The sequence below is a fragment of the Corvus cornix genome, chromosome 19 (assembly GCF_000738735.6).
Source record: "Corvus cornix cornix isolate S_Up_H32 chromosome 19, ASM73873v5, whole genome shotgun sequence".
Classification (NCBI taxonomy): Eukaryota; Metazoa; Chordata; class Aves; order Passeriformes; family Corvidae; genus Corvus; species Corvus cornix.
In genome coordinates, this window is record NC_046348.1 from 8252307 (window position 1) to 8269422 (window position 17116).

Sequence of the window (17116 nt, forward strand, 5' to 3'; positions counted from 1 at the left end):
TTCACACTGGGTAAAAAGACAATGAAATGAGAGCCTTCAGCACAGCACATTTAATGACAGGCATGTGGATCAGTCATCTGGCTTTGTGTGTACCTGAATTTTAAGGAGGTGGATGCAGCACTGTGCTCACCACAGGCTCAGAGCAGGACACAAGCAGTGGATGCTGGAAGAGAAATGCAGCTTTCAGTGCTACACCAGAGTGGGGCTTTAGCCCTCACCTGCTGCAAAGTCCTTGGTCAAGGACAATCAAAGCTCTGCTTTGAACTTCTCATTTATCCTGTAGTGGCAACAACAGAGATGAAAGACTGGATCTGAAGGACAAAGGATTTAATCCAGCACGATAATTTTATGTTCCTGTCTCAGTAAGTGGGAATATTTTACCATGACTCAGGCTTGAACCAAACTGCTGCATAGCTCTGACTTCCATGTTCTTCATTTCATTTCAGGCTGTAATCAGGATCTCTTTTGTTCGTGGCTGTAATAAAAAGGAAACCCAGACTTAGGCACCAGCAATATCAGCAGCTCCAGAATCTAAACCCAGAGAATGAATGTACTCTGAAAGCACAGCAGCTTTTTGTCCTCTTTTTATTAAGAGAAAACAAATCGAGGAGATTATTAGAGGAGAAGAAAGGTGCTGCACTGCAAAATAGTAATTACTTCAATTATGAGAAGTGTTTGTACACATGCACAGAGATGACCCCTTTTGGCAGAGCATTCGGTAATGTTAGAGCTGAGGAAACTCAGCCAGCAGCTAAATGGAGAATTCAAGTTGTGGGAGTCACTATCTTAAATTTTTAATTTAGTATACACTAAACTGACTTTGCCTTGAAACAAAATTCAGTGCTGAATCTGAGTCATAAAATCTCTCTATTCAAAAAAGGCTGCAAAAAAAAAAAAAAAGGCAGTGTTTTTTGCATCATTATAAGGTTTAAATAAAAATTACATAATAAAGTATTAAAGGGAAAAGTATTGAGTTGCCATGCAGCAAACTGGGCTGTGTCAAAATTTAAAAACTGTGAGTCAGGGAGAAGCTCTGAAGCAAGCAGCATGACATAAGGGAAGGGAGGCAGCGGGATCTGTGACTCAGACAAACATTTCAATGCAGAAGACACAGGCAAACAAAAGGATCCTACCGCATGTGATGTCAGCAAGCAAACGCTCCCGTTTGGGAATAAAGGCTTCCTACGTATTGCAGTGCGGGAGGAGGGGGGAGCTGGCACCGAGCTCTTGCCTACGTAGCCACAAGGAAAACCATCCATTAGGAATGTTGGAGCAATATTTTCAGGAGCTCTCCTGGTTCCTGGTGATAGCTGCTATCTAAGGGGTTTGGTAATTATGGAAAAATCCATTTCTCTCAATGCATTGTGCTGGGATTTAACACCCGCCCCACGTCCTTCCATGTGTGAGCAGAGTAACTGTGGCTCCCATATACTATTAATTTCAGCTGACTGTGGTTTTAATTTTGTTTGTAGTAGAGTAGCATCCAAAAGCCCCAGCTGAGATGCTGATCCTGTTATAACAAGATAAATGGTTTTGGCTGAGTAAATGTTAGAGCTTCCAGTGTTATGGGCATCATTATTCAAATAAAAAAGATGCACAGTTACTGGTTAACAGTGGGAGCTACAAAATGTCCAGAGGAAACATTGGAGGCTCTCTATGCTGAGATTTTTAAATTTTTCTCTCTTTTTTTCCTATTGAAGCTATTATAAAAATCAGTTCTGCAGACCAGAACTGAGAGAAGGATCTGTTGGCGGAGACAAAATTAGATTAAATGAGCCAGATTTCGTTCTCATCTGCTGGAGACAAGGAAGCTGTTCCAGGCTCAGAATTGCAGAGAAAGAAAAAATTTGACCATTGCCTCACCAGTAAATCTTCCATGGCAAGTTGGTTTTTTTCCATGTGCGCCTGGAATTCTCATGCATGTCACAGCATCAGTGCCCAACAGCGAGGGGCAGAAGAGAATTTTATTATTGCACAAAAAGTAAGATTCTAAGTAGCCAACCTCATGGCACTGCATCAAAAAGAAAACGGGTTGTTTGATTTGCTGCTTAAGTCCCAGTTTGCTGAAAGCCAAGGGCTTTAACTGTCATGCTGAGTTTGAAATGATTCCATTTTTTGTGGGGACGACATTTACTTGCGGTGGAGGAACTTATTTTGTCACCACAACAAGAATCCAGATCCCACCACAGGCCTTGGCAACAGGCAAACACTGCGGTCACAGGAGAATTCTCAAGCCCTGAGTCCTGCTTCAAAACTCTTTCGTTTGGACAGGGAAAATAACAATTTATTTATTCCTGATTTGATGTGTTCTGCACCTTTTCCATTATGAAATACTGAGGAACCAGCTAGCCTCTAAGTAGAGTAAATATAAGAAAATGTGGAGAAGAAGTAGCTTAACTGGAGGTACAAAGTTGTAGCCAAGGTTCAAGGTAGGAAATCGGTCTCCTATTGAAGTCAATCACAAAGTGATTGATTTGTGTGGAAAGGAGATTTGGCCTCTAACCTGAGTGTTGAGTACAGAGCTGAGAAAAGTACATTTAAAATATAACAACCGTTTTCCTGTTGAATTTCAGTTACTGTTCCTTTACTTATTTTACAGGGGGACTAAATTTAGAATTAGATTTATTCTCAGGTATTTCATGGATTAACAACAAAGGTGAAATCCTTACTGCCTGCTTTTTGAACTCCACCCTTTTTCCTGAACAAAAGAAGATAGGAAAGTTGGAAGGACAAGTCATTGTGCTCCAGCTTCCCAAAAGAGACTGTCTTTACCACGTTCAGGATAATAATTCTTTAGAAAGGCACATTAAGATGTGTTGTACTGGTTAATTCTATGTGAAATATATGTGGTAAAGTTTGAAGTATGGTTTGATGCTTTCTTATCCTTGAAGGAAATGGAATAAACAGAGCGCCGACATGGCACTAACACAAATATTACAGCAGAGCACAGAAGGGAAATAACAGCTTTTTAAAAGGATGAGACCCAGGGAGGTCAGTCTGTGTTCCCAAAGCAGCTCAAGCACAAGGGCCCTGCTAAGAGCTCGCCCAGGGAGCCTGGCTGCAGGGGAATGTGGCGCTGGCACTGTCTGGGAGCAGCCCGGCCAGCCCTCCTCCGCACCAGCCCCTCGGCTCCAGGAACCAGTGCCAGCTGCTACCTGCTCCGGGCTTCCCTCTGCCTGCTCCCCAGCCTGGGCACTCAGTGTCTCGTGGCTCCTGGCCATGCACTCATTTGGGATGATTAGGGTCAGGGGAGTTGGCTTCCCTTGGCTGGAGCAAGATGCCTGCATTAATGTTCTATCCTGAAGAATGAAATCACCGGGAACTGGCCCCTTTCCCAGTACTGAATTTCACCCACAAATGCACCCACTGTTAAACTGTCAGCTCCTGTCTTGCTTCCCACAAGCAAGAAATATTCCTACAATATCCACTATCTATTAGAGAGCCTAAGCTCTACACATTTTTAATTCTATTGAAATAATAAATGGCATTAAAACCAATAGTTCCATCATTACACAAGTAGTAAAAATGTTAGATGATGTGCCAAAGGAATGCATAGAAAAGTGTGTATTTTACTAAGTCATCCTTCAAGAATTATAGCCAATTCTGCTCACTTTATTACAAGAATTACTTGCCATTGATTTAAACAGAGCCAAAGAAGCATCAGGATATTAAAAAAAAATAAATCACATTTCAGTTTCAAACAATGAGAATGGGGAATGTTTAAAATATTTTATAACATATATAGGACAGTAAAAAAGAAACTCTACAGATCCCAACAAATGGTTCTAATTGGATCTGGATGTATTTCTCAAAGGCCACAAATATGCCGTTCGACTCAGTTTGCATTATTTTGGGGGCTTAAATTTCTGACACATATCCTTCTAATACTCTTAATTTATTTAGTGTGAACCGCTGCAAATTTAGCAACACAGTTACAACTACACTCACTCAGTAATTCTTTTTGTATCATATATGTTACTAAATTAAAATGTTTTGGGCTAAAGAACAAGTTGAGTCCTTAGCAAGAAAATAATGCCTATAAAGTGCAGCATGTCAATACTGTAACACTTCCTTTTACTAGATAAGCTTACTGCTTACTATGCTTTTGATAGTAAATGTGCTATGTCACATAAATCTATCTCTCTAAAGTTATTCATTCATTAATTTTTTGAAATGAACACAAGTTTCTGTGGCTAAATCATAGGGTTTGAGACTGTGGAAAGAAGTTAGAATCAGCTGCATCAATGGGATTTGAGGGGGACACTAATTCAAACCACACCCTTTCCTAAACAGGGGTTTGAATGGAAGGCCAAAAATGGAATTTTCCTTTGGGATGGGACTGGAAATTTCCATGACAGCTGGAAGTGGGATTCAGGCCTGAAATCCCGTGTTTTGCGAAGGATGGGGATATTTCAGAATAATCTTTGACTATTAATCTGGAAAAGCTGACTTGACCTGAAAAACTTTGAAGAAAAATAGTAAGAGAAAGAAAAAGAGAGAAGAACTTTGGTGTTTAGGAACACCCCAATACAGTATTTATTATGGTAAAGGAGTCAGTAAAATTGTGGTGACAGAAGTTACTCAGCTTTTTAAAGCTGCAGTTGAACAGACTGAACCTAAGAAAATTAACTGGGGCTTGATGCATGTTGACTCTGTCAACAAGAGTCTTCTTGCTGTATTCCTTACAAATTCTTGCTTCAGTCTTAAGCAACTGAATTATTAAAACTGAATATAGCTTCTAAAATTAATTCAGGTTTACTGCAAAAGCCCTACTTTTTAAAGGAAGAAGCCCTACTTTGAAGAGGCATTTACCATTGGATTTTTCCCATTAAACTCATTTGTATGGTATCAGATCATATATCACAGGTATGCTGAGTATTGTCAAAGCACTCTTCATGACCCTACATGTCTTCTGTTTGTCAGCCCACAGGAATCACTTCCAAAGGTGACAAAGAATTAAAAAGCACTTCTTTTTACCCACCATACAATTCAGGCCACCTCCCCAAGGCCTGTTCAAACCCTGCTTATTTCTCAACAGCAAATGAGAAAGAGGAAGGCATTGTTTTAAGGCTAAATTAAAACAGATTTCTTCCAAAACAATACTGTAAAATGTTCTTTTTTCAAACAAAAAGCAACATGATTAAGCTGAAATGGATACAAACACCCATGTTTCCTTCTCACATCAAGTTCAAACCTTATTCTCCATACGATTTGCAATGGTATCAGACTCACATGTTGTGAATTGTGAGTTTATTCCATCCACTTTCCCTCATCCCATAGGAACCATCCACCCAGCTGCTACCCAGTGATATCCAGAGTGTAGCCAGGCACTCTAAATTTAGCTCCCAGAGTTCCTGAACACTCCAAACATTTCGTAACAGCACCGAGCACAGGCTCTGAGGGATCAGTGGGTAGCACATTGTGCTTAGAGCTTCCTTTTCTGGGCAGCACTGAGGAGCAGGGTGGCTCCTCCTGGGGGAATTGCCCACCCTGGTGGCCCCACAGAGAGCAGGGCCAGCAGGTTCCTCCCGCCTGGCTCAGCCACACCACCCACAGTGACCATATGCTCCACTTTCCAGCTTAATGGGAATGGTTTTCCACCTTTCCCTCCCAGAAACCAACGTCAGCATGGCTGGGAGCCATCAGCTCTCTATTTAATATTAGAGCAAAACAATCCCGACTTGACAGTAGTGCCAAAAGTTGACAAAGTGTCCTGAGTGTGGAGTTCTACTCTATTTCATTTTAATTAGTGTCTTCTGCCACGAGACAAATGATGAAAAGCACATGGGGACTGCCAAGATGAATCAAGGACATCTGGTAACTTTAACATTTCAATAAGAAACGGAGTAGGTATTACTCCCAGATTCTCTTCTGTGCTGTTGGAAACAACTAAAAAATACATAGAATTAACAAAAATTTTAGAGAAAGGCTGCCTAAAAGCTTTTGAATCTCTTCTTAGATAGTTTTAATTGCTGTTTGTCATACAACATGAAGCTGATCTTGCATCTTGTTGAATTAGCTGTTACTTCCCTAAGACATTGTTACAATAGGAATTTTTATAAGTCAGATCATATTACACCAAGGTTATCTGGATTATAGTTTCTTAGAAACTCCAATTGCCTCTGGATTCCTAGTGAAAAACAACTAATCATGAAGTTAAAACTGCTTTGTGATACTTGCATTGCTATTCATCCTCCCAGGGCTTGTGACTCACTGATGATGCAGAACACACAAACATAAAAAAAACCAAACCAAAATCCAGCAATGACATCGTCAGCTGCAACTGGGAGCTCTCTGCTCAAAAAGAACTGCAATGTTTCTTACCCTTCAGTGTTTCTTACCCTTCAAACCTACCTGGCACCCCTAAATAAACAAGTGTTAAACTGAAAATAAAGAAATGGTATAAAGAAAAATATTGCTTAGAGATAACCTTGCAGGAGAAGCGATGTGATTTTCTGTCACTGTCAGCTGTGAAAGACCAAGACTAACAGTGGCAATCACATTTTTAACTGTCAGGGCTTTTACATATTCACAAGATTGCAATATGATCAGCCAATGCAGGTTGCCGGAAATATTCTAAAATTAGTTTGGCTCTAAAATAATTCACCAAATAGAAGACAGATTTACAGGAGCACCTGACATGCAGAGGTAATTACTACAATGCAGAGAACAACAGGTTTCAGCAAGATACTGTCCTTGTTACAATACATAAAAATTTGAGGATCTTTTTTCATATGAGGCTCCTGATTTGACCATTTTTCAAGGTATATCTGACATTAAGGATATCGTTCCCTCCCATGTGTACAAGCTATTCTAAATGTGTGGCAATTATACCTGTTCATTATTGGTATTTATGGACCTGATAGCTCTGAAAATAGCTTCCAGCAGCAATGAATAAAACAAGCCAAAATGCCTTTCACAAATGAAAGACATTCATTAGACAGCAAGAGAATATTCAGTACAGTTTGTCTCCCACTGACGGGCTATCTTTTAAGTTTTGGTTGGAGTAGCATCTTCAGCTTCTCACAAGTTCTCCTTTACCAGAACATGGAATGTGTAGATACTGCATAATACGTAGTTTATCATAGGATCATGGAATGGTTTGGGTTGGAAGGGACCTTAAGGATCATCTATCCAACTCCTGCCATGGGCAGGGACACCTTCCGCTGAACCTGGGTGTTCAGAGCTCCATCCAACCTGGCCTTGGACACTTCCAGGGATGGGGCAGCCACAGCTTCTCCGGACAACCTGTGCCGGGGCCTCCCCACCCTCACAGCGAAGAAGTCCTTCCGAACACCTAAACCAAACCTACCCTCTTCCTTTCTCATGGCCAGTTCCCCTCACGCAAACACGCTCCGATGTCAAACCCGCTCTCCGCGGCTGCTCCTGGCCCCGGCTTGGCGGGACAGCGGCGTCCCCTCACGGCGGGGTGAGCCCGGGCCGCCCCCCGCTGCCGCCCCGGCCCCGCGCACCCTCCGGCAGCCGCGGAGGCGCCGACGGCGGCGGCGGAAGCTCCAGGGAAGCCCCGAAGGAGGCAGGGATTAGGTAACAGGCGATGTGCGCTCAGGTTTCCTCCGGGTTCCTGTGAGGAACCTACGCGTCTGGCTGCCTTCGCATGACTCATCACAGCGGCGCGGCTGCCGCCGCTCCCGCTCCCCCGCCAGCGCCGCGGCCCGAGCCGCCCCCTCGGGCGGCCGCCGGACCCCGCCGGGCCCCCCTCAGCGCCGCGCGCGCTCCCGACGCCCAGGCGGCCCCCCCCGCACCCCCCGCGGCGTGCGCGGCCCCGCGGGCTGGGCTCGGGAGCGCGCGCGCAGGCGGCGGGCGGGAGGGAGGAGGAGGAGGAGGAGGCGGCGGCGGCGGCGGCGGCGGGCAGGGAGCTCTCTGCGGGTGCAGTGCTGATCCGCCGGCGGGCGGCCGGGAATGCGAAGCGATGGCTGCGGGCGGCTCGGGCAGCGGCGGCGGCGGCAGCGCGGAGGAGAAGACCTACCGCCGCTTCCTCGAGCTGTTCCTGGGCGAGTTCCGCGGGCCCTTCGGGGCAGAGCCGGAGCCCGAGCCGGAGCCCGAGTCGGAGCCGGCGGCCCCCTCGCCCGCTGCCGAAGCCGCGGGCGACGCTGACGAGGAGCCCGGGGCAGAGGCAGAAGCGGGAGCGGCCGCCGAGGCGGAGGAGGGAGAAGGACGCGAGGGCGAGGGCGACGCCGGCGACCCTCAGCCGCCCGCCCCGCCGCCGCCGCCCCCGCCGCTGCCCTCGCTGCCCCGGCCGCTCTCGGAGTACATCACGGAGGAGGAGGTGGAAGGCGAGTGCCTGGACCTCTGCCTGCAGCAGCTCTACAAGTAGTGAGTGCCGGGCTGAGGGGAGCGGGGCAGGGCGCGGGGCTGAGGGACCCCCGCGTGTGGGGCTGAGGGGACCCTCCTGTGTGGGGCTGAGGGACTCCCCAGTGTAGGTCTGAGGGACTCTCCAATGTGGGGCTCAGGGGAACCCCCCCAATATGGGGCTGAGGGAGGGAAGAGAGGACAGGGAGGGATCCCCGAGGCAAAAGAGTTCAGGACTTCGGTGGTGCGGAGCAGCCCGGGGTCACAGCGTCCTGCTCTGTGCGGCTGCCCCTGCCCCAAAGAATCGTCTGCTCGGTGCTTTCTCCTTCCCTCTGGCCGGGACAGGCGAAGGGAAGAGACAAGGGAGAACCACGAGCATCCATCTGGAGAGCAGCTTGGTGGAGAGGGAGAGCGGTGGGGGAAATGTCTCACGCTCTGGTGCCAAAGCAGGGGGGGGATTGCCTGTGGTTGATTGTGCTGGGGCTTGAAATTGAAATGTTCCCCCTGTGAGGTTTGTAAATGGGGAAACCTCTGCCAAGAATGGAAAAGAAGGGGCAAGAAAAGAGAGGTGGTTCACCCCACTCACCCTTCCAAAAAACCACCGCACATGGAGAAAACCACACCGTGTATTCACGGAGCCGGGAGAAAAGAGGAGTAGAAAACCTTGGGAGAGAGCTATCCATAATCATGGGGATTTTTCTGCCGTCAGCTGGGGAAAGCCGGCTATACTCGGTTCTGTACGGAGGCAGTTTCCAGATCTGTGCTTTCTAAAGGCTGGTGCATAAAGAGGAAACAGATGGGATCTATTCCCAGTGTGGAAAGTCTGTGGACTGAAACCTAAAGATCAGTTACCAGTGCCTTGTATTGTGCTCAGCTCCGGCTTTGAAGGCTCGAAATAGAAACGGTTGTTAGTGGCGATTCTTTAGGAACCTTTTTAAACTGATGGCACAGGAGGAGACAAATGAAGCTGTGAAAATCTGCACAGCACACCGGGGAGCTTTTCTGCCATTGAGCCGGTAATTGTAATGAGAGGTGTTACTCAGTCGCAGAAATAAATAAATAAAGAGAGAAAAGAACCGGGTTTTACAACTGCATGGTCTGTTTCTATCCAGTTCTCATCTGCCCTCTGCGTTTGTGGACGGTAGAGACAACACAATGATAGCTGCAGAGGACAAAGCTCTCCTATTCACACATGCTCGCCCTGCCACCTTTGGAAAGTCTCTGGAATACAGCAGCACATTCATAGGATGTGGTAGAGAGCAGTGAGGCAAGTCCCTTCTACCTATTTAGGACGTGTTTTGTTGGGTTATTTTTAAACAGGCTTGTGAAATCCAAAGTCACGTTAGTGGGAATAAAGTTTTAGACGTGGAGCAGATTATTTGAAAGTATTATTTGAAGTATACCTATGAAATGAACTGGAATTCCTCCCCCATCCCTTGTCTCTGCCTGTCCCCATACTCCAGATTCCCCAGTTTCTGAAGCTTGTATTCATGGCTGAAATTAATAAGCAAAAAATAAAAAAAGACATTTTGAGAGGTTTCTTTTTATAGAGACAGCTCATGCCAGGTTGTGGTTCTTTGGGTCGTTTCAGCCTTCAGTATAAATCTTTGGATGGCCACTGAATGAAGCATCCCTTGGCTTTGTTTGTGGTGAAATCAATGCAGGCTTCCTTCTCTAGACAAAAATCAAGGTCCACCTCAAAATTAGGGGAGCAGGGGATCATGTTGTAAGAAAATAGTTTCCTATTTAATAATATTATAAGACAAATTGAACAACTTCTAAGACAGAGCTAAACTGAAATAGCTTTTTCTTGAATGATGGTGGAATCTGAGGTAAGTGCAAATATGCAAAAGTATTCTTCAGGTAAGGTACTGTATTTTTAGTTCACTCTCCAGTCGCCAGAGAAACTTAAAATGTGATAAGACTATAAAAGAGGCAAAAGCAGAATGTTTTCACCCTTTACAGCCAAGGGTTCAACTGGTCAGATGCTTCCAGAGGTGGGAAACTTCATGCATATGAGTAAAGCTGCTCTTGAGCCAAACAGCTGTGATAGTGTAAAAAAAAAAAAAAAAAAAAAAAAAAAAAAAAAAAAAAAGCAGATTAAAACTCATGTAAAAGGGACTATTTCCTTGGTTTGTCATTAGCAGGAGAGACTATTCTGAAGGCATGTTTGCTGCAACTATATATTAGTCAAATGACTGGTTTGCATTCTATGTAGCATGAGGATAAAACCCATTGCTGTGAAAAATCCAACAGCTGTTTTTCAGCTATTTTAAGCACAGGGCTTTAGATCTTTTTGAGGAAAGTAAGACCATCTCAGAAATGAGAACATATTGCTAATCATGACAAAATATAATGGTTTTCTGCCACTGTGTAGATCAGTATCAAAGAGTTCTTATTTATGAGATTTTCCTGCCCTTTTCCAAAAGACTCATGTTCCCCTTTGAGGTTTCCAGTTCCTGTTATTTTTTCCTAGAGGCAACATATGCTTGGAAAATTAGATTAATGTAATCTTTGTATCTGTCTAAATGCCACAAAATGGGCACTGTGTATTTTCTTAGTGACCCTCCACAGGATGAAACCCATCAATAGGAGGTGCGTTAGATGGAGAAAATAGTTAAAAAGGGATTGCCTTGGAACCTTGGCTGATAACCACAAAATGAGCTTTCAGGCTATAGCTATACCATGCTATTCAAGAGAAAAATACATAATTTACATGGTTTCTTTGTAGAAACAAACATACCAAGGCCTTAAAACTTTAACTCTGAGACCTCATCACTTGCTCCTGCTGAATCAGGAGCAGACCTGATTTCTGACTCATTTTAAAGGAAGTTACTAACTCGATGTAACAAAGTTACGTATCATGCACTCTTCTCTTCCTCCTGATACTTCTATTAAATCTGATGCATTTAAAAATCTGGTTCTCGACAAGACCTCTGAAAAACAAGTCAGCAAAGTTGTGCTTGCCAAGAGAGGACACAGCCAGACTCTTACAAGTTGTGTCACCAGGAAGAACAAATTTGTCTTGCTGCTATGCTTTTTTTCCTGTGCAAATGAAATACTTTTTAAAATTCAACTGTATATTCTTCTTGCTTTTCTTTTTCTCTTTTTCCCCCCAAGCTTTGATGGGAATAGACATAGTTGGTATCATTTCTAGGTTCAGGTTTACTTACAGTGATTTTGGTGGTTCAACAGTTTTGCTTTCAAATGTTCACTTAGGAATTCCAATTTCATTTGAACAAGCTTAGGAAGTAGCCCTGCTTCTCCAGTGTTGAGTTTGCAGAAGATGGTAAGTAAGATAAAACTAAAATTTATTGTTCTGTCATCTTAAGTGCTTAACTAAGTCCCTGATGACAACGTGATTATTTTGAGGACTGCAAAAATCTTGCTTTGACTTGGAACATGAAAAGAAAAACTTCTAAGCACTGCCCTTTTTGATTTCTTCACAGAATGCTGTGCAACATTCACAGAATACTTAGATTCCAATAAAATGCAGTATTTGAAGTTGGTTTTTTAATTGATCCTTTCTCTTAAAGAGAGAAAACATTTTTTGGTTATGGATTTCCCACAGTCTTACTATAAAAAGAAATCAAGAAAGGCAATGTAGGCTCACCCTTTTAACACTGGAGTTACATAAAATGTGGGCACTAAATGAGAATGGAGGTTTTGCCCCTCAAATTGCAATTTTAAATTAAAGAAGACCTTCTCATGGTAATTTTCCATGAGCAGAAATCCTTTTATTTATAAAGTAAGCTCTTGAAAACTGTTCTTCCTGCCGTCTCCATCTCTTGAGTGGAGAGATGGAATTCTCTCCCTTTAAAAAGCAGATACACATGTTTTAAACTTGCTCTCTTAACCCCTATCATATGAAAGCTGTTGTCACTTTAAGTTGAAATTCATATATGGTGCTGGATTGGCTTTCTTAGCATCATATTAAATAGGCTGTGATATTTTACTCCTTCATAATTTGTCTTTTATAATCAATTCTATTGATTGCAATCTCAAAGCCCTTTTAAGAAATATAATTAACTACTTGCCATGTCTAATATTAATCACAGGGACCAACAAAAAAGTCATTGCATCCTTTTTAACATAGTGCTTTTTTCATCATCTTTTGTGAGGTTTTACAATAGAAATGATAATGTTGGCCTGTGCCCACAATGAATGGCAGGAGTGGATATTGGGTGCACCTGGTTGGGGCATTTTCTATGGTTAATGAGATTGGATCGAGAACATTCAATTTAGACTCCATATTAGGAATATTTAGACTCCATATTAGGAATATTTAGTCTAAACTTGGTTTGGATTAGATATTAGGGAGAAATTGTTCCCTATGAGGGTGGTGAGGCCCTGGCACAGGTTGCCCAGAGAAGCTGGGGCTGCCCCTGGATCCCTGGAAGTGTCCCAGGCCAGGTTGGATGGGGCTTGGAGCAGCCTGGGACAGTGGAAGGTGTCCCTGCCATGGCAGGGGTGGCACTGGATGGGCTTTAAGGTCCCTTCCAACCCAAACCAGTCTGGGATTTCCCATCCCCAGGTTGTAGCTGTGCTAACATCTCCCAGGAGCCCCTCCATGATTAGGAATCCCTTCCAGAGGGTGGTTGTTGAGCTGGCTGGGTATGGCTGAGAATGCTGACATCAGACCCAAGGGATTTTGGTGCTAGAAATCCAGTGTTTCTCTGTAAAGAAATCCTAAATCATCCCACAGGAGTGTGTGCAGAAACTCAAGAGCTTCAGTATTGCTGTTAGTGCGTTGTCACTCTCAAAAAGAACCCGTGTGCTGGATGCTGGTGATGTCATGGCAGACACATTTCATCCCCTCTAGCCTGGAAATCATTATAAAAAGAGGTGGTGTTTAGAAATAAACATTTCAAAACACAACTAATTCTCTACACATTGAGGGATTCTTCTTGTTGTTTCTATTCAGCTCGTGCTCCCACGCTTTTAAAAATACTGAAGGAAATAAAATATTTTGATACTCATTTTAAAAAAAGGAATATCAGCTCAAATGAGCTATCCAAATTGCAGATTTACATTTCGTAATGGTTAACATATAAGGTGACATTTCAAAACTTTCTACTTAATGATTAAAAGGATGCTGAGTTTTTCAAGCATGAGGGTGACTATGCTTGGAAGTTGCTTTATATAGCATTAAAAAAATCATTCTTGGTGAACAGATTATGGAAATATATTCATTCCAGTGCTTTTATTTCAATGAACGTTGCTGGTAGTACAACACATTAAAGGGAATTAATGTTGTTAGGAGCTTTTCACACCAAGATTTTTTTTGACCCAAGAGCAATTTGCACAGTTTCTGCTCCTCCTAAGTGAGGCTGTTTGCTTTTGAGCACAAACTGACTGAACAATTAGATCTGTGCTAACACATTCTTTTTTTGGACCTTACACAACCACTTTTGAAACTAAAATCTTATTGGCCATCGTGTGAAACTGCTTTTGACTCTACCTTTTGGATGTGATGAGCTTCATTCCTCTGGAGAGTTTGTTTGGTAATTCTTTTTTGCACAAAATACTCTGCATAGAACAATTTTATCCTTAAAATCCCTCATTGTAATTGCCTTCAGCAGTGGCAGAGTATTTTTCCACCTGTTCTTTGAAGAACTTAGTTGTTGTTCTTTTCATATGCGCTGGTTAAACTTTTAGAAGGTTAAATTTTTAGTTTGCTTTGCATTATGTGAGCAGAAGTTTCACTGCCTTGGCTGCTGTGTCGGTGATGTTTGGTCTCATTCACTTTTGTTGTCTGGCTAAATTGCTTACATGATCACATTAAAAGCAAAAGCAACAGAGCATGCAGTACACAGGTAATGAGAATACTATTTATTACTATATTTGATACTCTGAAATATTCTCTGGCTGTTCCACACCATTTTCTTTCTTCCCATTGTTTGGTGCCTGCTTGTTTTTGGTTTTTTTTCTTCTCGCTGTCTAGGAAAGACGTGAGAAATGGGATGAAATGGAGTTAGCAGTTTAAAACATTAGATGTTCTTTGAAGCATGCTGCAAGACTGTCTTATGCAATGCAATCACAATTATGTAATGCAAATTATTATAAAAGTAAATGTATCCTGGACAATATGTGTGTGTGACATGTTAGAAACCCATGACACCGCTAAATGGTCATTGCTATGTGTTGTAGTTTATGCCTCCTGTTTGGCTTGGCTGAAATCTCAATTACTAACCAAATATTCCAGATTTTTGTTGTTATAACACGCTAGTGATTAGATAAAATGATTGCAGACTGTGGACTTGTTTTACAGAAACATTTCTGCCATGCCTTTGTACTTCATTAGGAAGAAACAACATTACCCGCCTTTAATAAGACATTTCATAAAGAAGTAATCATCAGAGCCATAAATTAGGAGTGCGTGGGAAATAGCTGCCCTTGGGTACTTCTATAATTAATACAGAAGTTAAACAAGTTAACCAGATTGGAGGATTACCTCAGTTTATGTTTATATTGGATGGAAAACAGCTGAGGGCAAGTAATGATTGAGTAACTGAAGTAGCATTTGAAGCTGTGGTGCTGCTCACAGCTCTGAACTCTCTGTGCACTCTGAAGCTGGATGGGTTTTGGTGGCGGAGCAGGATTACAAAGTGGGCTGCTAAACTTTGATCATGGGGAAATGGGCTTGGGTGCACACAAACCTGAAGTGGGAAACTGTAATTACAAGAAAAGGAATGTTTGATTAATTGGGTAAAATTGTGGGCAGCTCCTTCATTTTCTCAGAGGATATGATTTTGAAGCTGTTTTTGCTGGCCTTTGATGATCCAGTAAAGCCTGTTAAATTGTACATACCAATTTTTCCAGTTTATTTTCTCCTGCTCTTCATTTACAGTGAAGAATTTGAGTACTTTCTCTCATTTGAGAATATGATTTTTTCATAGGCTCTGTACTTCCATCACGGTGTAACTAAAAATAGAAGCAGCGTGTAAAAATAGGCCCTTGGCATTTTAACTTCTTGGCACTGTCTCAAGGGCTGTTCCTTTCACCTCAGGCTACGACCTTCTTACTGAGGTTCAGAGAGCTGAAATGAACATGGTGAGTTGTTCCTCGTTAGTGTTACAAACACAGTGCTCTGCATGTTAGATTAATTAGCTGCCAGAATGATTCTGTTCCTTTCAGTCCTAACTCAAAGTTCTGCGAGGCTGAAACCCCCATGCTCTAGTTGAGAATTCAACACGTTTTTGTTGTTTTCTTTTTCTCAACAAAATAAATGTTAAAAATCAGGTGTTTGGTTTGTTGGTTTGTAATAGATCACCTGAAAATCCAGGGAAACATTCAGTTCCTATTGGAACCTCTGGGACCAGCTGACAACAGTGATAAATTATCTAAAATTCCAACCTGCATAAAAAGTAGGAATTTAGTAAGTTATAAACTAATGGTACACAACATGACATTTATTTTAAACTAAGCCTTTTCCAAACTTTTCCTATAACTGGTGTCATTCTGTTTGTCATCTCATTGTTGTGTTTAAGGCAAATATGATTGAATTAATGTATTTCTTTATAAAGATCCCTGTCTAAAAAGAGTTTATGCTCTCAGCTCTTTTATTACCACTTTCTTCTGAAAAGCTGGGTAAAAACCTAAATGTTTGGTAATGAGAAGTCAGAAGCTCAATATTTCTGGTGATTAGAGCAACAGTCCTGTTTGGGACAGATGCATTTCGTGCTTGCAGAACATGGGGGTGTTGGGTTGTTCTTAGTTCTGCTTTCTCACTGAAGTTTGCTCCTCAGAGAGTGAGGGATCTACCTGGTGTAACATGAACTTCATGTCTCCCCTTCTTGGCACTCCAAAAAATTCAGATTCTAAAATATACAAAGTACCAGGTTTTAGCAGAAAATTAATTGATCCAAAGCTGAAATGAATTGTTGGTCAAAGTGTCCCCAGTAGAAATAAGCATTGATAAAACAGAAGTGTGAGCTTTTAACCTTTTACCTCAGTGGTACAAACTGTGTAAATCAATGGAAATAATTATCTTCTATATAAACAGAGAGTGAGAGTTATCACTGTGTAAAACTGGTGCAATTCCCGCTGGGGTGAGTGGGAAATGCAGCTGCAGGTTCTGGGGATGTGTGTCCAGGCTGGAGAGGAGCCAAGCCTGCATTAAGTAACTGCTCCCCTTCCCCAGTGCATTGCTCAGCTGAGAACCAATTTGAAATGCTTTAAACTTTCCTCATTGCTGTCAACCTCTCTCAGTTTGGCTGATTGGGAATGACCCAAGTGATCATACAGGATGCTTCAAATCTCACTAATTACATTGTATACTAATTTTAGAGAAGCATTTTTGGCTTTCAGATACTTTTGGTTTAGCGCCTCACAATTCACATTCACATTGTTTTCCTAAGTGCTGATGCTGTCCATGACATGCAATAAAGTCATCTCCAAAAATGTGAGCCAAGCCACAAAGTTCTAAATCTGGCTCTGGGGATTAGAGAAAAAATAGTTTATCCTACAAAGTTACTAAATAACCTAAAAATATTTCTCTCCTCCCCCAAATTGTACAAACTCTTCCTGTGTCTTGGGAGATGCAAGTAGAAAGGTTTGTCAACAGGGAGTATATAGAGTAGAATACAGTAAGTCTGAAAAATACTTCTTTAATTCATCCTAGTTGAAAATTCAGTGCAGAACACAATGAACTCTAAATATTTAGGTTATCATTCTTTTAAAAAGCTGTTCTGCCATTTCTGTTAATGTAATTCTATGTTAAATAGCTTTAAAAAACCAATTACAATATATATTTTTTATATATTAGAAAATATATGGTTTACTTAATAAAAAGCTGGTTTTGCAT

At 42.4% G+C, this 17116-nt stretch overlaps 1 protein-coding gene and 1 long non-coding RNA gene across 3 annotated transcripts in view; one reads left to right on the forward strand and one right to left on the reverse strand.

The window, feature by feature from the left end:
* Positions 1-35: 35 nt before the first annotated feature.
* LOC109145006 lies at positions 36-7679 on the reverse strand. Of its 2 annotated transcripts, XR_002046121.2 has the most exons (3): positions 7313-7679; positions 1134-1231; positions 36-475 (listed from the first exon to the last, which is right to left on the reverse strand). It is a non-coding gene; the product is annotated as an uncharacterized LOC109145006 (long non-coding RNA). The 2 variants fall into 2 exon arrangements; XR_002046122.2 differs by lacking the exon at positions 1134-1231.
* A 156-nt stretch (positions 7680-7835) lies between these two features.
* Positions 7836-17116, forward strand: part of PPM1E (protein phosphatase, Mg2+/Mn2+ dependent 1E) — a 60716-nt gene continuing 51435 nt past the window's right edge. The window contains exon 1 of the mRNA XM_039562722.1: positions 7836-8334. Coding sequence (XP_039418656.1) covers positions 7931-8334 — 404 coding nt within the window. The 5' untranslated portion in view covers positions 7836-7930. The remainder of the gene's footprint in view (positions 8335-17116) is intronic.